Raw genomic sequence first — 22816 nt, forward strand, 5'->3', positions numbered from 1 at the left:
GCGGGGGGGCGCGGGGGGGCGTTTGGCACCGCGGCTCGCACAGAGACGCCCGACCACCGTGTGTCTATCAAACGTGAGTCGTTTATTCTCGTAACGCGACACGCACGGTCCTACAGCTCGTGGGGACATCACAGGCAACAAACAGGAGGGCTAGAATCTTTTTTTTTCTCCTTTAAACCTTATTAAAAATGAGATTGGTCCTAAAAATATAGAAAGAAATAAATTTAAATTCACAAAACCTGTACATTATCAAAAAGTCACTAAAACAACACGTTTGGGTCTATAAAAAGGCGGCCCGTAGGCTGGAAGGGGCCGCGACATCTCGGCGTTGGTCGTTCCTTCCCGCTGCGACGGCCGGGGTCCCCGACCGCAGGGGCTTCGCAAACGACTCGGAACGGGTCAAAGAAAAATATATTCCACATCTTTGAGCTTTTCCCCTCCGTCCAGATCGACGTCTGCAGCGCGGCGGGCCCGGAGCTGGGCCGTGGCGGGGTGCGTTACCGGGGCGGGGGCTACACGGGGTCAGAAACCGGGGCGACGGGAGGGGGGAAATTAACTTCAACCGAACAAACACGAGAACAATACGGAGACTCCCAAAAACTTTCCCACGACGGAAAAAAACCTGACAGATCCAAAACATTACCAAAAAACAAACCACAAAAAAAGTTTGTTACAGCGCAGTTATTTAGATAAAATATAAATATTTATGCGTAATATAAAGTCAGTTCAAATAGACTTCAAATCCACCTCTTATTTCAAAGCAAAAAAATAAAATAAAATAAAAAGTTTCTGAGGTTATCTGATAGAAAAAAGGCTACTTTTAAAGACGCCGGAGTGGGGCAGGCGGGGAGCGGGTGCGCGGCCGGCTGCCCCCTGCCCCTCTCGCCCAGGTAGGTTAGTTGTTTTCAGTGCTCTGTGGGGCCGGCGATGGAGGGGACGCGCCCGCGGCCCCCCCGGCGCCTCCGCGGGCCCCGCCAGCTGCCGAACCGCCCCGGAGCGAGTACCCGTAATATCCTGGCTGGGGGGGCCGGGCCAGCCCCGGGCGCCCCCGGGCTGGGGGGGTGCCCCCGGGCTGGGGGGGTGCCCGGCCCGGCCCCTCCGCCGGGGCTGCCGCAGCCCGGGGGGCCGGCGGGCAGGGGGGGCAGCGGCCGAGCCGGCCCCCGCGGCGCCTCCCCGCTGAGGTAGGTGCCTGCTCGCTGCCCGGGGGCTCCGGCCGCCCCGGGCTGGGGCCTCCCCGGGGCCGGGGCAGCGCGCGCCCAGGGGCAGGGGGCCGGGCCGGCCCCCCTCCCCGCCGAGTGCAGACCCCCGGCGCCCTGGCAGGGGGTCGGGGTGGGGGAAGCAGGACACCAACGCCCGCCTGAGGCTTCAAGTCCATGTTCTGGTGCAGGAACCGGGCCAGGCCCCCTCCCTACCCGGGGCCTGCAGTAGCGTCCCTGAGGGATCCCAATTTCGGGGGGGGGGGGGGGGGGAGTCCAGGGGGGCCAGGACCCCAGGCCCAGCCCTGGGGGGTCCTCGCGGAGGGGCGGGCAGGGGGGCCGGGGTCTTCCTGAGAGGTGGAGGCAGGGAAAGGGCTGGCCGGGGCCCCCCTGCCCTCCCCAGTTTGGTCCCTGGAGCCGGATCAGGAGGGGCCGTCCGTCCGTCCAACGTCCCAGCCCGGGGCAGCGGGGTGGGGGCAGTGCAGGGAGCGGGACCCCCGGCAGCAGGAGGGGGGCAGCCAGGGCCGGGGCAGGACCCGGGGCGGGGACCACCCTCCCGGCTAAAGTGTCTGCGCAGTCAGGCCTGATGCGGGGCGAAGGGGTGATCGCGGCCCGGGGCGGCGGAGGAGCCAGCGAGGGAGCGGGAGCAGCGTGGGGGGGGTGCGAGGCGGGCGAGGGGTTAAGTCCACTTTACTGGCCGTTAATGCATGTACGACACTGCACAGGAGTGTTCTTACACATTCACTACGAACTATTGCTATTATTAAATATTCCCAGCAGGGGATTCGCTTTCCTCGTTTGTCAGGTGGGGGGGGTGCCTGTTTTTTTTTTAATTAGAAAATAAAATTTAAAAGAAAGAAAGAAAAAAACACCTCTTTTTTTTTCTTTTTGGCTTACACAGTCTGTGAGTTTGTGTTGCTGGGGGCGGGAGGTCCGGGCAGCGGAGAAGGGCCGTGGTCCCTGCGGAGCGGGGCTGGGGCCCTTTTCACGCTGGCCAGGGACCGGCCTCCGGTAGGAATTCAGCAGGCAGCGAGATCAGCTCCAGAGGAGTCAGTTCTTAGCAAGGGTGGCGGGAGGGGTGGCCCCGAGCCCCCGCCCAGGTGTGGGAAGGCAGGTGGGTGCCCCGGCCCGCCCCCCCTTCACGGGTTAGTAGCATGTTTTCCCTGATAAAACTCCTCCCACCGGCTCTCGAAGAACTTGCGCATGACGTGCCCGGCTTTGCCCACTTCCGAGTCATCCTCGTTGAAGGTCTGGCAGTTGTCGAACACCAGCATGGCGTCGGCCGCAAACTCCTCGGAGCTCGTGTACCTGGGGCGAGCAGGCGGTCGTCAGGAGCCGGCCGGAGCGCGAGCCCCTGGGGGCTCCCTGCCAGCCCGGCCCAGCCCCCAGCCCGGCTCGCCCGGGCGCAGCCGGCAGCCCAGCCCTCCGCGGGCTCCCGCACGGCCCGGAGCACCCTGCACTCACCCGCCCCGGAGCAGCCGCGTGCGCATGGTGGCAAAGTCCATGGGGTTCTTGATGATCTTTCGATAGCCGGGCACCAGGCGGGGATTCACGGGCTCCAGGAAGGGCCAGGCGTCCTCGTGCGACTCCATCTCCATCAGGATGATCCTGGGGGCGGACGGACTCGGTCAGAGGGAGCCGAGAGACGCGGCTGCCCCTGGGGCCCCGGACCCCTGCGCCCCTACTCACTCGCAGAAGGTCAGGTCGCTGGGCTGGCCCCGCAACGACACTCCCCTCCGCTTGGAGGGGGACAGGCCCTCGCCCGAGTAGCGGGGCACCGCCAGGCCCTCGCGGCGGCGCGAAGCTGCCCGGCGCCGGGGGCTCTCATCCGCCTCCACGAAGCCCACCCCAAAGAGACGCCCCCGTTTCCGCTTCTTGCCTCGCCGGGGCGAGCTGGGGTCCCGATATTCCTCCGCCTGTGGGGAAGAGCAACGGGGTCACAGCCTGAGCAAGCCGGGCTCCCGGCCCTGGGACGCCCCTGTGGGGCAGAGGTTGCTAGCTGATGTCCAGGGACTCCTCCGCGACCCACCTGGGAGAGGCAGACAGAGCAGAACCAGTCACCCTCGGGCACCTCCGTCATCTTGGGCCGGTGGCAGTAGAGGTGGCAGCCACGGTCACAACCATCGCACAGCAGCAGGTGCTCGTCGTCATCTCCGCGCCGGCACACCAGGCAGGTCTGCGGGGAGCGGGGGTCAGGCAGGCAGCGCGGCGCACGGGGCTACGTGAGCTTGGTCCCGTGGAGCGGGCCTCCCCACCCCCGCCACCCCAGGCGGCACGGCCTCAAACCCGCAGCCATCCTGCGGCTGGGAATTTGGCCGGGCACGGCTGGGCCATGCCGACCCCGAGGGAACGTGGCTCTCCTGCCTGGCAGGGACAGCGTGGAGGCTCTCACCACTTTGTTGACTGACTTCTCCCAGGCGATGGACTTCTCCAGCTGGTAGATGCACAGGGAGACCTGGGCCGCGCTCCGGCACCGCTCCAGAGTCTGTCGCCACGTCCGGATTCGGGGCGTGATCTCGTATGCACTGGGGACGGTAGGGAAGGGAAGGCAGCGCTAAGCTGAGGCTGTCCATATCCTAATTAAACTGGTCCCGGCTGCGCGAGGACAAGGGACTCACATCTCTGTGGTGCCCAGGCTCAGCTCCTCAGGGTTGCTCAGCACCGCTTTCTCCACCACCACCTCATGCAGCGGCCAGAGCGGCTCCTTCAGATAGCGCCGCTCCACGTTCTGCTCCAGTGCCGCCAGCCGCAGAACCGCCAGGTCCAGGGGGTTGGTGTGCTCCCGGCACAGGGGCAGTCCTTCCCGCCGGTTCTTGATGGTGATGTCTTCCAGGGGCTCCACCTTGTGCTCACAGTACTGCAGGTCATTCCGCGTGGAGTCGGGGCTGGGACACGTCCAGCCCTGCGAGAGAGGCAGGCTCAGAGGAGGGCGACAGGCCGAGGGTATGTTGCCAGCAGCCCCTTCCCAGCACCTACCCGTATCTGCAGATCGGCCATCAGCACACGCTGTTCCAGCTCCTCCACCCACTGCAGGATGGAGAGGTCGGTCTCGTAGGCCCTCTCCATCACCGACCACTGGGCCAAGGCTTCCCGAGACACGGCGGCGCCGGTTGCCTCTGGGCGCAGGTGGAAGATGGGGTCTGGGGGGGGAGGAAGGGTTCAGCAGGGAAGGCACGAAGCCGGGCGCGTGCCCTGGCCCACACGGGCAGTCCTTACCCGTGGTGGTGCGCAGGCAGACCTCCCGCAGGTAATCCTTGTGCTTGGTGAGGTGCTTATGCAGAGCCTTCTCCCGGATTCCCCGAGGGTGCAGGGCACGGGCCACTGCCTCCAGCTCCTCAGGGTCCTGCAGCCACCACCAGCCGCTCTGCATCTCTGCAAGGCAATGGCACACAGCCAGCTCAGCACCCGCAGAATCCTGCTCCAGGGCCCCGCACAGCAGGGAGCAGGACCCGGGAATGGCAGTGCAGGCCACTGCCTGCTGGACACACTGTGCTTTCATCAAGGAGTGGAAAATCCAGGCCATGGCTCTCACATGCACACGCCTTAGCCTGGGAAGAGCATGGTTTTACCCATGAGAGGGTCTGGGGTTTCTGGGCAGGGCAGACAGGGAAGGAGAGGGGCAGGGGGCTCACCAGGGGGAACGGGCTGCTCGGTCAGCTGGGTCAAGTACTTCTGTTCAATCTGCTTGAAGAACTTTGTAGGGGGCCGCCCCCGGCGTTTGGGCTGCCCTGGCGGGTCTTGGAGCTTCTCCAGGCTGCTCCGACTCCTGGGGCAGGCGCCATGGACCCTGGCGCCAGCATGGACCGGTGTGGAAGCAAGCAGGGGAGACGTGGGGTCATCTGCAGGGACGCCGTTCAGCTGGGAGGAGACAGAGCAAGTCAGAGAAGGGCCAGCCATACACCCGCTCCTTGGGCCCCCGACCCCAGGCACTGCAGCCACCCGTGGCCACCTCCGCTAGGCAGCATCTCCAATTCTTGCAGCCTTGGCCCAGAGGTTTTGAGGGCAGCAGGACCAAGTTCCCAGCATGCAGGTGTGCATCCATAAGAACAGCATCTTCCTGGCCGCTTGGGTCACACGTGCCCAGGCAGAGGATCCCCCTGCCTTTCTCCTCCAAAGACCTCAAGGCAGGTCCCTTCCCCATCCCTCAGGACAGGCAATTTCCCAAGGGGTCAGTCACCATATGCTGAAATGGAAGTCCTGGACGCAGCCTCCCTCCTCCCCAGGACTTCCTCCCACAGAGGACGTCTGAGCACGTACCTGCCTGGCCGAGGCCTTGGGCTGCTCCCCCCGGTGCTGGCTGCGGGGCTGCGAGCTGGCTCTTGGCAAGGGCTCGGCTGAGGAGGTAGCAAGGGGGGCACGGTCATCGCAGGGCGTCCGGGGCAGCAGGTTGAACCAGGGCCCCTGTTTTTCTGTAGCCTCTGTGGCATTCTCCTCCTCTACTGCAGCGTCAGTCAGGGCTTCAACAGGCGGGAGCCCCGACTCCCCCTTGCCGGGGCTGCTGTCCGGGGTGAGCACGGAGTCCTTGAGCAGGGACGACTGCGTCTGGCTCAGCCAGGACAGGAAGGCAGACTGGCTGAGGTCGTGCTGGCTCTGGCCCAAGGACACCGAATCCTCCAGGACCCCGTTGACAGGAGGAGGTTTGGGCCCACAGTGCTGGGACAGCTCCTCTTTGCTCTTCCGCGGCCGGCCCCGGGAGCGCGAGGCCGTGCAGTTCGTTCGGTTAGGAATGGGTGTGTCCATTGGCTCCTCCTTGACCAGGGAGACGTGGGAAGCCACCTTCTCCTCTGCACGCTCCTCTGGCACTGGCTCAGCCACTGCAAGGGCAAGAAGAGGGGGCGAACCACGTGGATCCCCTCCAGAAGGGGCCTCCAGTGCTGCCCTCACTGGGAACGCTTCCCCACTCACCTTCCGTACCCTCCACGAAGATGCCACCCAGGTGGGGCAGGACCCAGTACCGCCGCCGATACCGGTCCTGGCCCAGAGAGGCTGCCCGCAGCGTCTGCGAGGAATGGAGCAGCTTCTTACGGAAGAACATCTGCCTCTGTAGGGAGAGCACAGTGGGGGTGAAGGGCTAGGAGGGGCCCCCAAGACAGCTGCACCAGCAGCGAAGCCCCGCAGCCCCATCCCTGCCGGGTTACCTTGGCGAGCTTCTCAATCTGTCTCTCTAGCTCAGGGACACTGGATGCAGAAGTGTCAGCCTGCAAGAGAGGAGACCAGTCAGGAAAACGCTGGCAGAATTAGGAAGAGAACCCAGGAGGCTGAGTTCGCAGTCTCCGCTGTACCCTGGTCCAAACTGCTCCCCACGAGCAGCTGACCCCACACGGGCACGTCACCTCCTCATCCTTGCGGGATTTCCGGCCTCGGCTCTCCTCCTCCTCCTCCATCTCCAGGCCGTTTTCCTCTGTGAGGCGAGAGCTGCGTCTCCTCCGCCCATCATCCAAGCCCGTGATCTCTGACTCGGGACGGCCTGTCTTCTTGGCCAGGGCAATCTTCAACCTGCCAAACCACAGCAGAAGTGTACGGTATGTCCCACTGATTTACCCTCCATTCCCCACAGCTGGCCACAGTTATGTGACAGCCTGAGACACTTCTAGCGCAGGGTCCCATCTCCATTGGGGAGAATAAGGGAGCAGCAGGGAATGTTTCACAGACAACAGAGCCGCTGCCAGCCACAACAGTCCCCGCATAGAGACGGCAGGTCATGGATTTCACAAGCTGGATTTGGCAGCACCCACCTGCGCAGCCGGCCCTCGATGATCCACTTGTTCTTCCTATAGTTGGACATGTTCTCCAGGGTCTTGTCGATCTCACTGCAAGGAGACGAGGGGCTCAGCTGCAGAGGACTGGCTCTGCACAGCACTGACAGGGAAGGAGATGGGCCCACACGGGACACAAACTAGCCCAGCCGTTCCCACCCCGTGCCCAGGGGCCGCGGTAGCACAGCCCATGGGGACTCCAAGGCCTGGCAGCACGTGCTGGCAGCGAGGCAGCAGGCGCACGGCCGCATTGCGGTTGGCCTCAGTGTGGCCAGGATGCAAGAGGACAAGTTTTGCACCCCCCTCGCTCACTTGATGATGAGGGCACTGCTGTTCAGCTCATTCACCAGGAAGGCCAGGATAGCTGCTTTCTTGTCCGGGGGCAGCGCCTGGAAGGGCTTCGTCCGCAGCCCATCGCACAGGTCGTCCTCCGCCCCATATGCCATGAGGAAGCAGCGCAGGATCTCAGAAACAGTGTCACGGTTCAGGTTTATCTCTGACACCTTCTCCCCCAGGATCTTCAGGGACTGGGGAGAGCAGAAGAGATGTTTAGGGAGTTCCTCCCAACAACTAGGAAAAATGGGGGATTTTCCAGGGCATAAAAAGGACCCCAGCACCTCATGGGTGGGAAAACCAGGGCCAGGCAACCCAAACCAGAGTGAGAACGAGCCCAAGAGTGTCACAAGAGAGCCAGGCTGGGCCTGGACAGGCATCTTGCCTGTCATGCTCCAAGGCCTGTGCAGCAGGACAGATGGCTGGGAACATCCCAAAGGCTGCCTCTGGGGGCCGAGAACACGTGGGATGAGGCCAGGAGCTGAACAGCACAGAGAGAAGGGGCGGGAGGCTGTGCAGCCCTCGGCTGCAGCAGCAGAAGCAGAACCCCAAATCACGGTGGTCTCCTGCCCAAGCCCACAGGACCCTGCGCCTCTGTGAAACACCAGCCCCACCATCACCACTAGCCCAGGCGGAGCAGCGAGGAAACAGGGCAGGGGACACGGATAAAGGGGGAAGTCTGCAGCAGGGCTAGGAGCCGAGGCCAGTGGCGCCAGCGGTGCCCTTCGCCGGCTCACCTGGCAGTAGGAAGGCAGGCCGGGGTCGTAGAGAGCAGCCTGCAGCAGCCGCACCAGCAGGTCCTGCACTTCGCCCGCGCTGTCGCCCACGCCCAGCAGCCCCTCCTGCAGCGTGCAGAGGCTGGGCACATCCTTGGCTGGGTCGAAGCCCAGGACCTTGCCGTAGCTCTGGAGGAACTCCACAACGGTGAGGCAGTTGGAGAAGGCGCGACTGGGCAGAACGAGGCCTGGGATGCGGGAGAAGGCTGGCAGAGGCTGCAGGGAAGGAGATGTGACACTCAGGGGGTGCAAGGCACCAGGCAGGCAGGTGGCTCATTAGCTCAGCCCAGCCAAGTCCCTCTGCATCCCGCTTCAAGGCCCAGCTGACCTGGTGGTCCCCCAAGCACATGTCCTCTGTGGGCTTCTTCATCTCCTCCAGGATCAGCTGCTGCCGTCGACGCTCCTCCAGGCGCCGCTGGGCCAACAGGCTCTTGTCCACTTTGCGGGACGCTTTGCCCTTCTTCTCCTTGGGCCGTACCTTTTCCTTGCCCTTCTCTGTCTTGCCCTTCTTCTCCTTGGCCTGAGGACAGATCACAGGGGTCGCATGGGCAGAGTGACTCTGCCCCCACGGCCCCCTTCCAGGCCCCCTTGTACCCCCATGCGCTCACCTTGGACTTCTTCTTGGCCTCCTTTGCTTTGGGAGCTTTTGCTTCCTGCTTCTGCTTGTTCTTGGCCTGGAAAGGACGAGATCCAGCTCAGGGAATTGGTGGCCAAAGTGAGGCCTTCCCACACCAGGGAGAGCAAAGAGGCGGTCCCCTTGCCCATGGCTGCTCTGCTGGGGTAGCTGCAGTGCTTGCGGCCTGGCCAGCGCCGGGATCGCAGCCCCGGCACAGCCGGTGCTGTGAGATCAGGCAGAGCCCCACGCACAGCTGCACCGCAGGCTGGGCACGGCTCACCGCACGGGAGGCGGCAGCGCTGCCAGAGGAAGGAACTGCTAACGCCCGCCCCTGTGGGAAGGGTAGGCTCCCGAGGCACCCGGCGACTGGCAGAGCCCCAGGAGGCAGCTCAACCCCAACCGCTGCTGGATCCAGAGCCACAGCAGGCCGGACAAGGCCCTAGAGACAGCTTCTGGCAGGCCACACCCAGCCCCACCCTTCCCCACGCTGCCACTCGTACCTTCCGCCTCATTTTCTTCTTGATTTTGCTCATTTTCAGCTTGTCCTCCTCGCTGAGCACCTCTGCAAGAGTGGAGAGGAGGGTCAGTGAGAGGGACAAGGCGCTGGGGCTCTGATGCTGCTCCAGAGCCAGGCTGTAGCTGGCTGCTATCTCTGCCCCAGGAGACACCCCAAGCTGGAGCAGGGTGGCACTTCCCAGGGGGCCAGGGAAGGGGGTACCTTGGGCCTCCAGTCTCTTCAGCAGCCGAGCATCCGTCTTGCTCAGCAAGTCGACCATCTTGACTTTGGGAGGCCGGCCCCGGCCACGCTTCACAGCGGGCGTCTCCTTGGGCTTAGCCTTCTCTGCGTTGCGGGGTCGCCCGCGCTTGCCTGTGATGGCCTGGATGCGCGATGGGATTTCCTCAGGGCTCAGCTTTACCCACTGCAGACCCTGCAGGCAAAAATCAAGGCTCACTCCTAGAACGGGCACCCTTGCTGCCGGAGCAGTGTCCCAGCCACGGCACGGCCTCTGTCCCCTGCGGGGACTGTCCTGGGCAGCCGCGTGGGAAGGGCAGCTCAGCCCAGGCGGCAGCTCCAGGCAGGGCAGACCTGGGGCTGTGTCCCACCGGCTCCCCCAAAACCCACCTCAGGCGTGTCCCGCTCCTCATAGAAGTCTCCAACGGGCATGCGGGGGCTGAAGCTGAAGTGTTCGCGCCGGACGTCCTGCACCACATTCCTGCTCAAGTACTGGGAGGAGGAGGAGAGCTCTGTGAGGGGGGTGCAGGGCAGGGGGCAGGCTCAGCACAGCCTCTTCCGCGGCAGGGATGCGGCTGCCGACAGCAACGCCTGCACCCTGAGCCGGACAGCAGCTGCTTTTGGGTAGGCGGCAGCCGTCGCTGGCCCGGCAGAGAACATGGCTGGCCGGGGGCCCTGTGGGACCGCTGCTCGCTGCCGCTCATGTGGCACGGCCCCTCGTGAGCATCCAGGAGACTCAGCAGCTGAGCAGCGGCATCCCCGCTCTGTGATCAAGGGGTCTGGCAGAGCGCGGGGTGGACACGGGGCAAATCAGCAGCCCCGGTTTGACTGGTTTGGCAGGAGGCCTCCTCGCTGACGCTGCTATTGCTCCGGCCCAGTTCACCCCGGCACTTTTACCTTGATCACCTCCGGGAACTGCTTCATCCTCTTCCCACAGGGCCCGTAGTACCACGTCTCCCCCTGCCAGCGGTGGTTGCCCTTCTTGATCCGCACCTCTCTCCTCCACCTGGGCACAAAGATCAGCTCAGCCGGGGCCTTGCACAGCCTCATCCGTGCGAGGATGGCGGCCTGCAGCGGGGCTGGCGACGGGGCAGAGGGACGGGGACGGCACCACGTACCCGTGCTGCAGGGGGAAGCGCACCTCCTCTTGGGTGGCAATGCGCCTCCGTGGGACATCACCTGCCGAGACAGCGGAGACCCTCGGCTCAGCGAGCGCCGGCTGAAGGGCCCGTCGCCCGTGGCTGGCACAGCCAGGGGAGGAGCCTCCTTGCTCACCACCAGCTGACGCGCTGAGCGGGGCTGCCTCTTCGCTCTCTCCTTCGGGCGCAGCTGAAGTCTCCGGACAGCTGTCACCAGCTTCCTCCTCTTCTGGAGAAGGGGCTGGGGACTCTGGCTCCAGCGGAGGGTCAAGCTCCAGGGACTCCGACTCCTCCGGCCCGGCGTGACTGCTGCTATTCAGGTCTACGCTGCTGTCTGCAAAGCCAAGGTCAGGGACGTCACCGCAGAGCTCTGCTCCCTTCCTGCTCCGCCCATGAAACCAGACAGCCCCCACCCCCATCCAACCGTGGGGGAAATGTAGCCGCGTGTCCCCCTCCCGGATGCCGCCCACACGACAGCCCGGCTACGGCCAGACCCTGCCGCACTCAGCTGCTTGCCCACCGAGCGGAGGAGGCCCCTGCACCAGGGCTCACACCCGGCGAGGGTGTGCTAAGGGCAGTCACTTGTAACTGGGCAGTTTTCTTCCCCGGACAAGCTCCCCAGCTCCCCAGGCAAAGTGCTGGCAGGACCGGCCATTCCCAGCACACGCGCCCCAAACTGGAGCCGCCTCGTGGTTTACGCTCCCGCCACGAGGGCTTTGGGATGCGCAGGGTCCCAGTTCTGCTCACGTGCACTTCACGGCGCTGGCCCGGGGCCTGCAGCCCGGACACAAAGGTGCTGCCGCAGAAAATGCAGATCAAGGGAGACTCCAGGCAGCAGCCCTCCCCCCAGCCCGGGGGGAGCCAGCTGGCGGATACGGCCTGAACGGCTGGCTGGAAACGCAGCCCTGCCTGCTGGGACTTGTCGTCTCTGCTGGCCGTGAACTGCTTTGCACAGCGCCCTGGAGCGCTTCCAAGGCCACTTGCAACTGGCTCCATCCTGGGCATGACACATACCTTGCAGGACAGCCTCCCCCAGGACGGGCGGCGAGCTGGGGCTGGCGAAGAGCGAGTGGGAAGGCTGGCTGTCGTCCTCCAGCAGGCTGAAGGAGCTGGAGTTGTTGAGGGAGGGGCTGGCAGAGCAGTGCAGGCTGGACATGTCAGGGGGCTCCTCCAGGGGGGATTTGTCGCTCACCAGCTGAGAGTCGTCCATCTCGTAGAGGTCTCCAGTCCCTGGGTCTGGAGGGGGCATCAGTACCAGAACCTCAGCCGGACCGTACACGGGACGCTCACATGGCTCCGAACACGTCAAGGGCAAACAAACCCACATCGCTGCTCCCGAGCCCTGCCAGCCCCGCTGGGAAGAGCTGGCATCGGGGGCTGGCAGCAGGACCAGCTCGGAACAATTAAACCCCCACAGCCGAAAAGGGGCCGGCAGGAGAGGGGTTAAGGGATTTCGGCGGCCGCGGCGGCCCCCAGCCACGCCCCCTCCTTTGGGAAGCGGAGCCCAAAATGGCCGTGATGGTGATGGTGATGTTCACCAGCGCGGAAGTTCAGGCACCGAGTAACAGCTTCGTCACCGAGCTGGGAAGGGAAGGGATAAGGTGGAGGAGGGCTGGCGCTGCGAAGGGGGAAGCCGGCACCGCAGGCCCGCCCCTCGCCTGGGAAGGCCTGCCCAGGGCTGGCACTCTGCGCTAGGAAGCAGCCACTGGAGAAAAGCCTCAGTCATCCCCGGCTCCCTGCCCTGGCCCGCGTCGCCCTGGGCAGAAGGGCTGGAGCCAGGGCGATGTTCCCTGCGCTGGGGACGGAGGCGAGGAGAGGAGGCGGGACAGGCTTCCCCATACCGCACAGCCCCCGCTCGGCCCGCTAAGCTCCCCGGAGGGAGCGCTGCGTACGGAGGAGGAGGGAAGCTCAGAAGATGTCTGGCTTGAGCCTTCTGCACGACCTCGGACCAGAGAGCTGCCCGTCCTGCCCACTGCGGCCCCGACACCCTGATCCGGCCCAGCCCCTCTGAGCAGGGCGGCAGCTGCCCTACCTCTGGCCAGAGACTCAAAGGGCTCCAGAGGGTCTTCGCTCAGGATGTGAGCATCTTCCAGGGGAGCGGTGATAGGAGACGCGTCTCCCAGGCAGCCGCCGGCCGCGTCGGGTGCCAAGACAGACGCCTCCGGGCTGAGCGGCACCACAGCTGCAGTGGACCCATTGTAGCCGCATATCTTCAAGTCTAAAGAGACCAACCAACCAAAAACAAACCCGTGATAGCAGGATGCGTTAGCAACAGAGCCCGGGGCCTCTGCCATCCCTGCTTCAGGGTATCACTAAGCTCTCGTGTCCCAGGAGGCAGCACAGCACTGAGCTCCTCTGCTGCCAAGCTGTGCGGAGCCGGGAGCGGGGAGCCAGCAGGGCCGGCTGTGGCTGTGCACAGGCCCCCGAGGAGCAGAGCAGCTGGGGAGGGGAGAGGGCGCACGCGGCAGCCCTGCGAGAAGCGGCCTTTCCGCCCAGCTCCTGCACTGCAGGGCCCGGCTGCCGATCCCTTGTGCTGCGTCAGAGCGCCGGGGACGGCGCCGGAGGCGATCGGGAGCCGGGCGGCCTCGCTTCGCTCCCAGCCGGCTCTGGCCCAGGGCTCCTGCTCAGGCTGGCGGTCAGCCAGAGCGCTCTGGGGTACCATGCCCAGCCGCTGCCCCCTCCCAAACTCCCATGCTGCAGCGGCTCTCTCTGGGCCTTGGGGACGGTGCTCCTTGCCTCCTCCAGTCTTTTCCACATAGGCTCACCCACCACAGGTCCTCCCCAGCTCATCCCGAGGCTGGGGGTCAGTCCTCGTGCATTCACTCCCAGCCATGCTGCCGGGTCTCTGCTGGAAAGCCGGCCTCGAGGAACCCCTCTGGGGCACGGCGAGGAGAGCAGACACGGGAGGCTGTGCTTCCCACACCCGGGCTGCGCAGCAGCAAGCCTTTCTGCTGAGGTGGGCCGTGCGGTCCCTTTGGCACTAAAAGGCCCTGGGCTGCAGCTGCGTCTCATCGCCCACATCCACACATGGAAGAAGTAGCAGGAAACATCACCCTGCCAGCAAATTACGTTGGCAGGCTGCTTCTGGCCTGATCTAACAGGATCCCAAGACCTACCCTAAGCCGTGACAGGCAAAAACCAGCCTGGGATTCAGGGCAGGTGGGGTTAGACAGGCCAAATTTCCCAGACAGGTAAAAGATCCAACTCTCTGCTTGGTACACAAGCAGAAAGCCAGGTACCCGGCTTCGCATCTCCTGAGTAGCCGTCTGATGGGTCACTAAGGTCTTACAAACGGGAACTGTGCCCGCCCAGCATCTGGCAGCGCCAGGGCCCTTACCTGGCTGCGTGTCTTCCAGCTCCATGCTGCCCACCAGCCCGCCCCCGTTCTCCGAGATGGTAGGGGAAATCTCTTTGGCTGCGGCTGTGTCTTCCTCGCTGGTGCCCGACTCATCCTGCGGGCACTGGGGGAGCGAGAAGGATTGCATGCCGGAGCTCAGCATGGGGGAAGGCTGGGAGGCCGCGTAGAAGCTGGCTGGCCCGTTCTGCATGAGCTCAAAGTTCTGGTCGTGGAAGGAGTCGTACAGCTCCTGCGAGTCAAAGTTCAGCCCCATCGAGCTAGGGGTGCCGTTGCCCCAGAACTCCTGCCCTGCCCCCCTCAGGTTAGTGTTGTGCCCTGGGGATGACTGCCGGGAGCCCCCGATAATGCCGTTGAGCGGGTACTGTCCGAGGCTGGAGAACTGGGAGATGACGGGGCTGCTGTCTTTGAGGTTGCCGCTGCTGGCAGGCTGGTACTGCGAGTAGTCCCAGAGACAGTCGTAGGAGTGGAGGTGAGGCGTGCTGGAGGAATGCGTGGTGGAGGTGAAGGTCCCTGAAGTACTAGTGTGAGATACAGTAGAGAAGCCATTAACATTCATACCCCCATTCAAACCTGTGAAAAAAAAGAGGGGGGGGGGGGAAGAGGGAAACTGGTTAACAGCATGGCACGGAGCTGCAGGGCCCCCCCCCAGCACACCCACCGTGGGGAGCAGAGGGGATTTCTCAACACTACAGCTCCCTCCACGGGAACCCGGCCAGGCTCCACCAGCAGCAAATGAGAGGGTTTGAAGACGGACAGAGAAACTACCCCAGCAGCCGCAGAGCTTCCTGCCCCATCCTGACCTGCCCCAGCACAGGCAGCCTCGATACGCAGCCCTTCTCCCTGCCCCAGGGACCCTGCTCAAAGACAGGATCTCTACCCCAGGGCAGCGAAGGGCAAGGGCAGATGTGACGGCAGCCACCTCACCTACCAGAAGCCCCCCCAGTCCCACCCATGAGTGCCTGGAGCGGCCCAGCTGCACGCCAGCACCCAGCGCTGCTTCCAGCGCCTCGGGACAGCGGCAGGTTTCAGTGCATCCAGGCAGAGCTCGCCCAGGTGTGTGTCAGCCAGGGACGGGAGCGTTTGTCCCCTGACTGGCAGAAGAAGCAGAGCAAAGATAGCTGGGCAAACTCACAGGGCTGGGACCTCGCTGCCTTTGTAGTGACAGGCCACAGACAAATTCAGGAGGCACCACGCCAGCAAGGAACTGCAAGCCAGGGCAGAGCGCGGAGCTGTGCGGAGCCAGGGCTGCGGGATTTGCCTGGCAGGGCAGCAATGCAGCCCTGACACAAAGCCAGGAGACCCCGACCATTGCCCAAACCCAGACAAAACGGGGCAGTCCATCCCTCCCCACCCCCGGAGCCCCCCAGGCACAGCTGGAGCCTCCGGGAGCAGGAGTGTGCACAGGCACAGCTCTCCCGTTAGGCAAAACCGGCCCAGCCACTGGGCTTTGCCAGCGTCTAGATCAGAGCAACAGGAATCCCAGGGGATTAGTCAAGCACTTGGCAGGGCTGCCACAGGGATCAGCTGACCAGCCAAATCCATGCAAAGACCCCGTTCTGGCAAGGCCTCTCTTTTCTAGGCCAAAGCGATTGCAAGCACACAACAGACCCCTCCCCGACTCTTCCCCAGTCCTAGCGCAGCCACTCAGGATCCACAACGCTCGCTGCCTGGGAGACCTGCCTCCCGGCCATGCTAACCACTGCTCTCTCGTAGTCTCTTCATGTCCTGGCCCAGGAGAGCCTGGCCGCGGGACCACCTCCTCGCTCTCGCTCCCACAGGGATGCTCCCTAGGGGCTCCATGGCCATGCTCCCTCCTCCCGCTACTGAGTACACAAAATCAGAGCTGGACCAGTGCGTGGGGTTACACTGGCCCTGCCCTGCCGAGCCCGGGGCACGGCAGGACTCCATGCGATTCTGCCCTGCACGCACCCGCTGATGGTGCGCAGCTTGGCTGGCACACAGACCTCGAGACGCCAAGCCTCTCCTCGGAGCCAGCCTGGGAGCTGGGGCTCCCCAAACGCCTCCCCTTCGGACAAACGCTCACTGGCCCCACACCATTCACCCCTCGAACGCTAGGTCCCCAAATCCACCGAGGGCTAGTCGCTGTCTGCAGGACGCTCTGTCCCTAGAGACTGGCACATGGCAGGGGGGCTGAGGGTTTCTACAGGCAAGCTGTGCCCAGCCCGGGCCGCCCCTGCCCTCCCCAGGGCACTTACTTTTCCCTTGCGGGGGGAAGTTCATAGGAGACCCGTTCGTGTATAGGCTGTCCCCTGAGGAAGGCGTGGGTTTCAGTCCTGAGGCAGTAGGTACGGAGGAAAGGCCAGTGAAGTTAAAATGGTTGTTTGTTTCCATTTCTGAGAAGAGGAAAAGAGAGACATGGAAGGGTTAAACGCTGCCCAAGTCTGGAGGACCAGGGACTTCCAGGCCATTAAGAACGCCCAGCCCCGCCACCCCCACCGAGGAGCAGGGTGGGGGGACCATCTGCCCACAGCCCAGCCCAGCCCCAGGTGCCGGCTCCCAGGCAGCAGAGGCTCTGCCCAAAACCCTCTGCTCCAGAGAGCTGGGGCAAAGAGCTGCTCCTTGCAAACAAGCAGCACCGGGGAGAGCTGCGTGGAGGAAACCCTGGGGAAAGCGTCTTGCCTTTCGGGAAGTGCCTGGAGCAGGGGAGAGCCCCCAGCCCTGGAGTCACTCGAAAGAGAGCACAAGTGGGGCAAGGGAAGGCAAAGAGCTGCCTGCTGGTAACCGACAAAGCTCTCCAGGGCAGCAAAATCCCCCTCACCCGGGACCTCAAGGGCCATTCAAACAGAGACCTCTGCGCTACCTCTGCAACAAGGCAGCCCCCAAACCAGCAGCCCTACATTAGGCAAGCTGCCACCTGCGTGAGTGCAGGCTTGTCACCACGCTCCAGCGTCCCCAGGGAAGGCTGTCACTGAGAAATCTCATTTGCTCCCCACATGGACTTCTTTCCGCATTAAACTCAAATGCTCTGCTCTAAGTTGCCGGCTTCCCAGGGCTCCTGACCCAGCGAAGGGCGAGCCCGTGGCGGCGGCGCGCTGGGAACCCCGGCAGGCTCCGAGGAAGACGCCGGAGGCAGACCCAGCAGAGGCTGCTTCTCAGCGAAGCATCGACTCCCCCTCGGAGAGCAGGTTTCTGACCTTGCAGGGACTCGGCAAAGCCTCAGCTCCCTGGGAAAAGCGACGCTTCCCAGGCGCAGAAACGCTACTGCAGAGATGAGCAAGCCATGGAGCGGGCCCGAAAGGAGACTGCGGATGCGGCGGGGGCTGGCTGCGCCCCTGCTCCCGCAGCCCGGGGAGGCGCCTCCGCGACGCGGCCGCTGGACAAAGGGCAGACGGCCGAGCCGGGCTGGGCAGCCACCCAGGCCGGGAGGAACGGAGCACCTTCCCCTCCCAGAGCCCGGCTGTCAGAGACGTTTCTTCATCAACGGTTTCAGGGGAGGATCCGGGCTGGCCTCATTTTACAGACAGGAGAGCGCAGAAGCCCGGGGATTCTGCAGCTCTGCCCCTCCCTGCTCCGCGCCCCAGGGCACGCGGCCCCCTCGCCCCAGGGCACGCGGCCCCCTCGCCCCGGCGCCCCAGGGAGGCCCAGACCGGCTTGTACGGTTGCAGTGCTCCAGCACAGGGAGAAACCTGGCCAGCTCCTCGCCCCGACGTGCAGGGCTCTTCCTCCTACGGCAGCTCTGGGACCAGCCCCCCAGGGTCCCAGCGACTGCAGGGAGATTCCTGCTTGCGCAGCTGGCCGGAGGCACGGGAGAGGGGAAGAAGCCATGCCGATGACCTTCAGAGCCCGAGACGAGCAAACACTCCCCCTCCAAACCAGAACGCTGCTGGTGCGGCTCCTGGCCGTGGCCAGCCTTGAGACCGGGACCTTGTTGTGCCAAGGGCACTGCCAGGAGCCGCCGGAGTAGCTATCGCCAGACGAGGCACGCAGGGGCAGGGAGAGCAAACGGAGCCCCGGGAGAGCCGGCGGCTCCGCCGAGCCCCAGCAGAGACACGACAAGATCCCGAGTGCCCTGGCACCAAGGCCAACTGCCCGCCGCCCGCCCCTCTGGGAGCATCCCGGGCTGCTGCCGGCCGCCCTGGGACTCGCCGGGCCCCGGCAGGGACGCGCCCCGCGCGAGGCCGTCTCGGCCAGCTTCCCCCGTCCCCTCCGCGACGCCGAGCCCGCTGCCCGGGCCGGGGGCAGGGGCGGCCCAGGCTCCGCCGGCCTTTGCGGAAAGGCTGTCACCCCGGCACAGGGAGGACGTGGTGTTTCAGCCAGGAGCTGACAACACAGCCCGTGTCGAAACCAAGATGGGGGATTTCATCACATCCCGGCCTCGTTTCTCCCAGCGCGGACAGCACGCCGGCTGCCCGTGGAGCCCTCTCCCAGCAGCCTAAGGACACAGCAGCTGATTCATCCGCTCGAGAAACCCGTATGGGCGGTGACCGACTTCCACACGCACACATGTCGCTCCGAACTTCCCGAGGTGGCCGGAGATCCCCCCGGCCGCCCGCTCGCCAGGGCGCAGGTGGCACTCGCGGGGGAAGGCGCCTCGCGCCGCCGCCTCCCTCCGGACGCCCCGGCCCCCGACCCGGCCCAGCCCCTGCTCTCGGCTCCCGGCAGCCGCGGCTCCGCGCGGGAGAAGGCCGGCCGCGGCGCGGTTAAAAAAAAGAAAAAGCCTTTCCGGTACCACCCGGCATTTGATGTGCTGGCTGGGAAAGCCGCTCCCGGGCTTTTAAAGGTCAGAGGAGGCGGTGAAAGGACGTGCCAGAACTGGACAGGTGGCTGCTGCAGGTCAGCATTAGAGACTGGGATAAACTGGGCGAGCGCCAGGTAGAGGGAGGGGGCAGGGAGGAGAGGTAATTAGAGGGGAGAGGAGCCAGGAGGAGCAGCACAGCAGCTAAGAGGGGAAAATAAAAGCAGGGAAGATGGGGAATTAATTACAATGAGCGCTAGTGACAGAGGAGTTTAAAGAGAAGGGAGATTAATAGAACAGGAGTGGTTCAGCTAATAGGGCTGGGGTTTGAGAGCAGGAGCGGCAGCGCTGACTCCTGGGAGAGCAGCTGGCCCCGGAGAAAGGGGACAGCGGCGGTATCCAGGGTTCATCCACTGCAACGCTCGCCCGTCTCGCCCTCGGGTCGGGACGATCCGCCGCCCCGGCCCCGGGACGCCCCGGGCTCCATCTCCCGGCTCCAGCCGCCCGCAGCACCTCTGGCCCGGGCTGGGCGGGAGCGCTGCCAAGCGTTAGCGTGGTGTTTATCCAGGCCCTCTCGGCCCCGACCTCCCCCGCTCGCGCTGGGCGCGGTGCTCGCCATGCCATCCCGGCCGGCCCGGGGGCCGCGTGGCCCCCTCTGCCCGGGGCCGCTCAGCCCGGCAGCGGCGTCCCCTCTCCCCCCCCGGCCAGCACATTATAAAACGTGACGCTGCAAACTGGGCCACAGCCTGTAACTGGAGCCTACCGCTTAACAGCAGAGGCGAGAATTGGGGTGAGGGCTCTGGATGCAGCTAGAGCCTCTGCACGCGCCTGCGAGCGGGAGGGAGGGCAGGCAGGGGAGGGGGAGGCCGGAGGGGTCTGCGGGGACGCGCGGGCCGGCACAGCCATCTGCAGCCCGCAGCCCCGGGATGGGGATTTTAAAGGCGCAGCAGCCTGGGCTCGTGAGAGCGAAGCGGACGGGAAGGTGGGTGGGTGGCTCGCTTGCGTTTTAATCGCGATTGAACCGAGGCAGTGACAGCGCGTGTGCGCAGGGGGTAATTCCTCCAGGTTAGATTTCAACCTTGCTCCCGCAGGGGAGCTGGCAGAGCCAATATGGCAGCAATTGCACACACCATCATTAAAAAAAAAACCAGACCTGTTTGCAGCAGCGCCTATAACGCACCCAGCACTTAACCAACGCTTGGGCCTGCTCCGCTCACAAAAGGCTCAGCTAAGAGGTGATTTTATACCAGCCTAATTCAACCAGCAGGGACACGCTTACCCCCGGCTTCCATCTGGCTCCATTGATGGAGGCGCGCAGGCACCAGCTGAACCGAGAACCGCCTGTGCAAAGCCAGCAGGGCCCCACTCCACACGCAAACCCGCGCCTGGCTAAGCCGAGCTGAATCCGGGCCGAGTGAGCGGGCTACACCAGCACCGAGGCCGGGTGCTGCGCGGGGGGCCGACGGGTCAAGGACGAGGGCCCGAGGCAGCCCTGGCCCCCTGCCCAGGGCCCGTGTCACAGGCCCGCTCCCGGGGCGAGGCGGCACTGCGCTCCGGGGAACAGCTGGCGGCAGATAAGGAGGAGGGGAAGAAAGCACACACAGGACGTCGGGCCCAGCCCGGCTTTCAGCGGCCAACGGCCCCGGCTGGCAGGAGCAAAGGCGGCCCCGGCTGCCGGTGCAGCAGCGCGGGGAAGGACGGCTGGTTCCCCTTCTCCTGCATCTGCAGCAGCGTAACCGCAGGCTGCCGGGGCCCCGCCGGGGAGGTGCTGCACGCAGGGGAGCCCTAGCACAAACCCAGCTCCAGCCAGGAGCCGGGGAGCCCCAGCCGTGAGCAGGCGCTGTGGAGGCGTGCGCGCCCACACGGAGCACGGGGCTCGGGTTGAGGGCTCTCCTAGCTCAGCTCGTCCCCGGGGCCTGCGAGCAGCCCAGGGAATCCATTGCTCTAAATTGAGGGGGTGGGGAAGGAAAGTTATTTATTTTTAATCGACATTGTTCCTTTGAAAACACGTTTAAAAGCAGCCCCGTTCGCCAGCGAGCAGGCGGGGTGGCCAGCTGGCCCCTAGACCCGGGGCTGGTGCGGCCGGGGAGCACGGGGAGGTCCAGAAACTGAAACCCAACCTGATTAAAAAGGACATTTCAAAAACAACGAGAGACGCAACAAACACAGCTGCCATTTCCCGGCCACTTCCTGCAGGAGGGGGAGGGAGCGCAGGGAAAGGCTGCTGGCACCGGGCTGCGGAGCCGGCCCCCCCCGCGGGATGCCCCGGCCGGCGGGATTCCTCCCCCCGGCACGCAGCGCCGGCCCGGACGCCCGGTCCCTCCCGAGGGCGAGGAATCCCCCCCCCTTCCGTCTGCAACGAACAGCGCCCGCATCCCCCCCCCCGCCCCGAGCCGCCGGGTCTCTCGGGGAAGGGGAGGAGCGACGGGGGAACCTCCCCGGGACCGGAACAGAGCGCGGGGGGGGGGGGGGGGGCTCACGGGGCTCCCCGGGACCGGAGCGAGGGGGGGGGCTCACGGGGCTCCCCGGGACCGGAACGGACCGGAGCGAGGGGGGGGGACTCACGGGGCTCCCCGGGACCGGAGCGGGGCGAGGAGGAGCTCCTGGGGACCGGAGCGGGGCGGGGGGGAGGAAAAACACGACCTCAGCAGGGTCCCCCGAAAAGCAGGGGGGCCTCCCGGGACGGGAATGCAGCCGGGGGGGGAAGGCCCTCACCGGGCTCTCCGGGACGGGAATGGTCGGGGCGGGGGGGACCTCGCGGGGCGCCGCGGTAAGGGGGGGGCCGAACCTCCCCAGGACGGGAGCGGGGCGGGGGGGGGGGGAGCAACGGACCCGCCGCTGCGCTCGGAGACGGAGGAGGAACCTCACCGGGCACCGCCGGCTCCCGGTTCCCTCAGGGACGCGGTTCCCCCGCCGGCCCGGCCCGGCCCCCGCGCGCCCCCCCGACCGTTAACGGCCGCCGCGGACCGTTACCCGCCCCCCGGCCGCCCCCGGCCCCCGGACCTGGCGAGGCGGCGGTGCGGGCCCGGCGGGCGCCCCGGGCCCGGCTCACGCGGCGCGGCGCGGGACGGGGCTCCGCATGGTGCGGCCCCTCAGCGCGGACCGGACCGGACCGGACCGGCCGGGCCCCGCCGAGCCGAGCCGAGCCGAGCCGGAGCGGCGCAGGGCAGGAAGCGCCGCGCGCCGCCGGGCGGTCCTAGCGCCGCCCCCCGCCGCCGCACGTCACCGCCGCCGCGCTGGCGTCACCGGGGAGCGGCGCCGCGCGTCACGCGGGGGGCGGGGCCGCGCGCCCACGTGGGCGGTATCCCCGCCCCGGCGGCGCGACCGGCAGGGGGATCCCCACGTGCGGCCCCGCCCCGCCCCGCCGGTCCCAGCGCCGCACGGCGACCCGCAGCGCCGGGGCGGGCGCCCCGCGGACGGAGGGTCCGGCCCGCAGGGGGCCACCGGGCCTGGCCCCGCCCCGGCGCGGCCCCCCCGCCCCTGCCGCGGCTCCGGGGGCCCCGGGGCCCCGCTCGCCCTCCGCCCCCTCCGGGCTGCTGGGGGAGGACCCAGGCGTCCGGGCTCCCACCCCCCCGGGATCCCCGGTGACGTCACAGGGCGCCGGGCGGGGCGCCACGGGGGTCCCGAGCCCTTGCGGGGCGGGGGGGGACGCGGAGGGCGCGCGGTACCGGGAGGGGGAGGAGGGGGAGGAAGGGGGCCGGCCCGGAGCGGGGTCCGGTCCGACGGGGCCCCGGGCGGGGGCAGGAGCTCGGCGCGACCGCGCGGGGGGTCCGGTCCCGGGGCGGGGGGCTGGCGCGGTCCGTACCTGGCGGGCGGCGGTGCCGGTGCCGGTGCCGGCGCTGCCCCAGCCCCGCGCTGATGTCAGCGGCGCCACCGCCCCCTCCCGGCCCCGCACCGCCATTTAAAGGGCCAGCAGCGCTTTCCGGCGGGGGGGGGACACGGGACACCTGCCCCCCCGGCGCCGGACCCCGCCGGACCCGCCCGCGCCCCCGGGATCAGCCCCGGGAGCCTCCCGCGGCCCCCCGGGCCGCCGCCGCGGGCCCCGCTGGGGCCAGGGGGAAGACACCCCCCCCACCCCCCCACTCGGCGGGGCGCGGCCGGGCCGGTTATCGGTGCCGCCGAGCAGGGCCTTGGCCCGGCCGCCCGGACTCGGGGCCAGCCGGGCCCGGCCGAGGGGCCTGGGGGGGGGCCCGAGGGCAGCAGGCCCCCTTCT

General features: G+C 66.3%; 1 protein-coding gene across 1 annotated transcript; it reads right to left on the reverse strand.

Moving 5' to 3' along the window:
- Positions 1–61: 61 nt before the first annotated feature.
- BAZ2A (bromodomain adjacent to zinc finger domain 2A) lies at positions 62–21838 on the reverse strand. The gene is made up of 29 exons (XM_064498635.1): positions 21607–21838; positions 16124–16261; positions 13887–14477; positions 12582–12767; positions 11564–11785; positions 10686–10883; positions 10529–10589; positions 10308–10416; positions 9801–9902; positions 9396–9606; positions 9178–9239; positions 8670–8735; positions 8390–8581; positions 8023–8277; positions 7265–7479; positions 6932–7006; positions 6530–6692; positions 6335–6394; positions 6102–6237; positions 5454–6010; positions 4829–5054; positions 4413–4568; positions 4173–4336; positions 3815–4098; positions 3589–3721; positions 3226–3372; positions 2886–3112; positions 2661–2804; positions 62–2504 (listed from the first exon to the last, which is right to left on the reverse strand). The coding sequence occupies exons 2-29, from the start codon at positions 16257–16259 to the stop codon at positions 2336–2338; spliced, it is 5247 nt and encodes a 1748-aa protein (XP_064354705.1). The 5' UTR covers positions 16260–16261; positions 21607–21838; the 3' UTR covers positions 62–2335.
- Between the last annotated feature and the right edge of the window lie 978 nt (positions 21839–22816).

This window comes from Dromaius novaehollandiae, chromosome 28 (genome assembly GCF_036370855.1).
Source record: "Dromaius novaehollandiae isolate bDroNov1 chromosome 28, bDroNov1.hap1, whole genome shotgun sequence".
Classification (NCBI taxonomy): Eukaryota; Metazoa; Chordata; class Aves; order Casuariiformes; family Dromaiidae; genus Dromaius; species Dromaius novaehollandiae.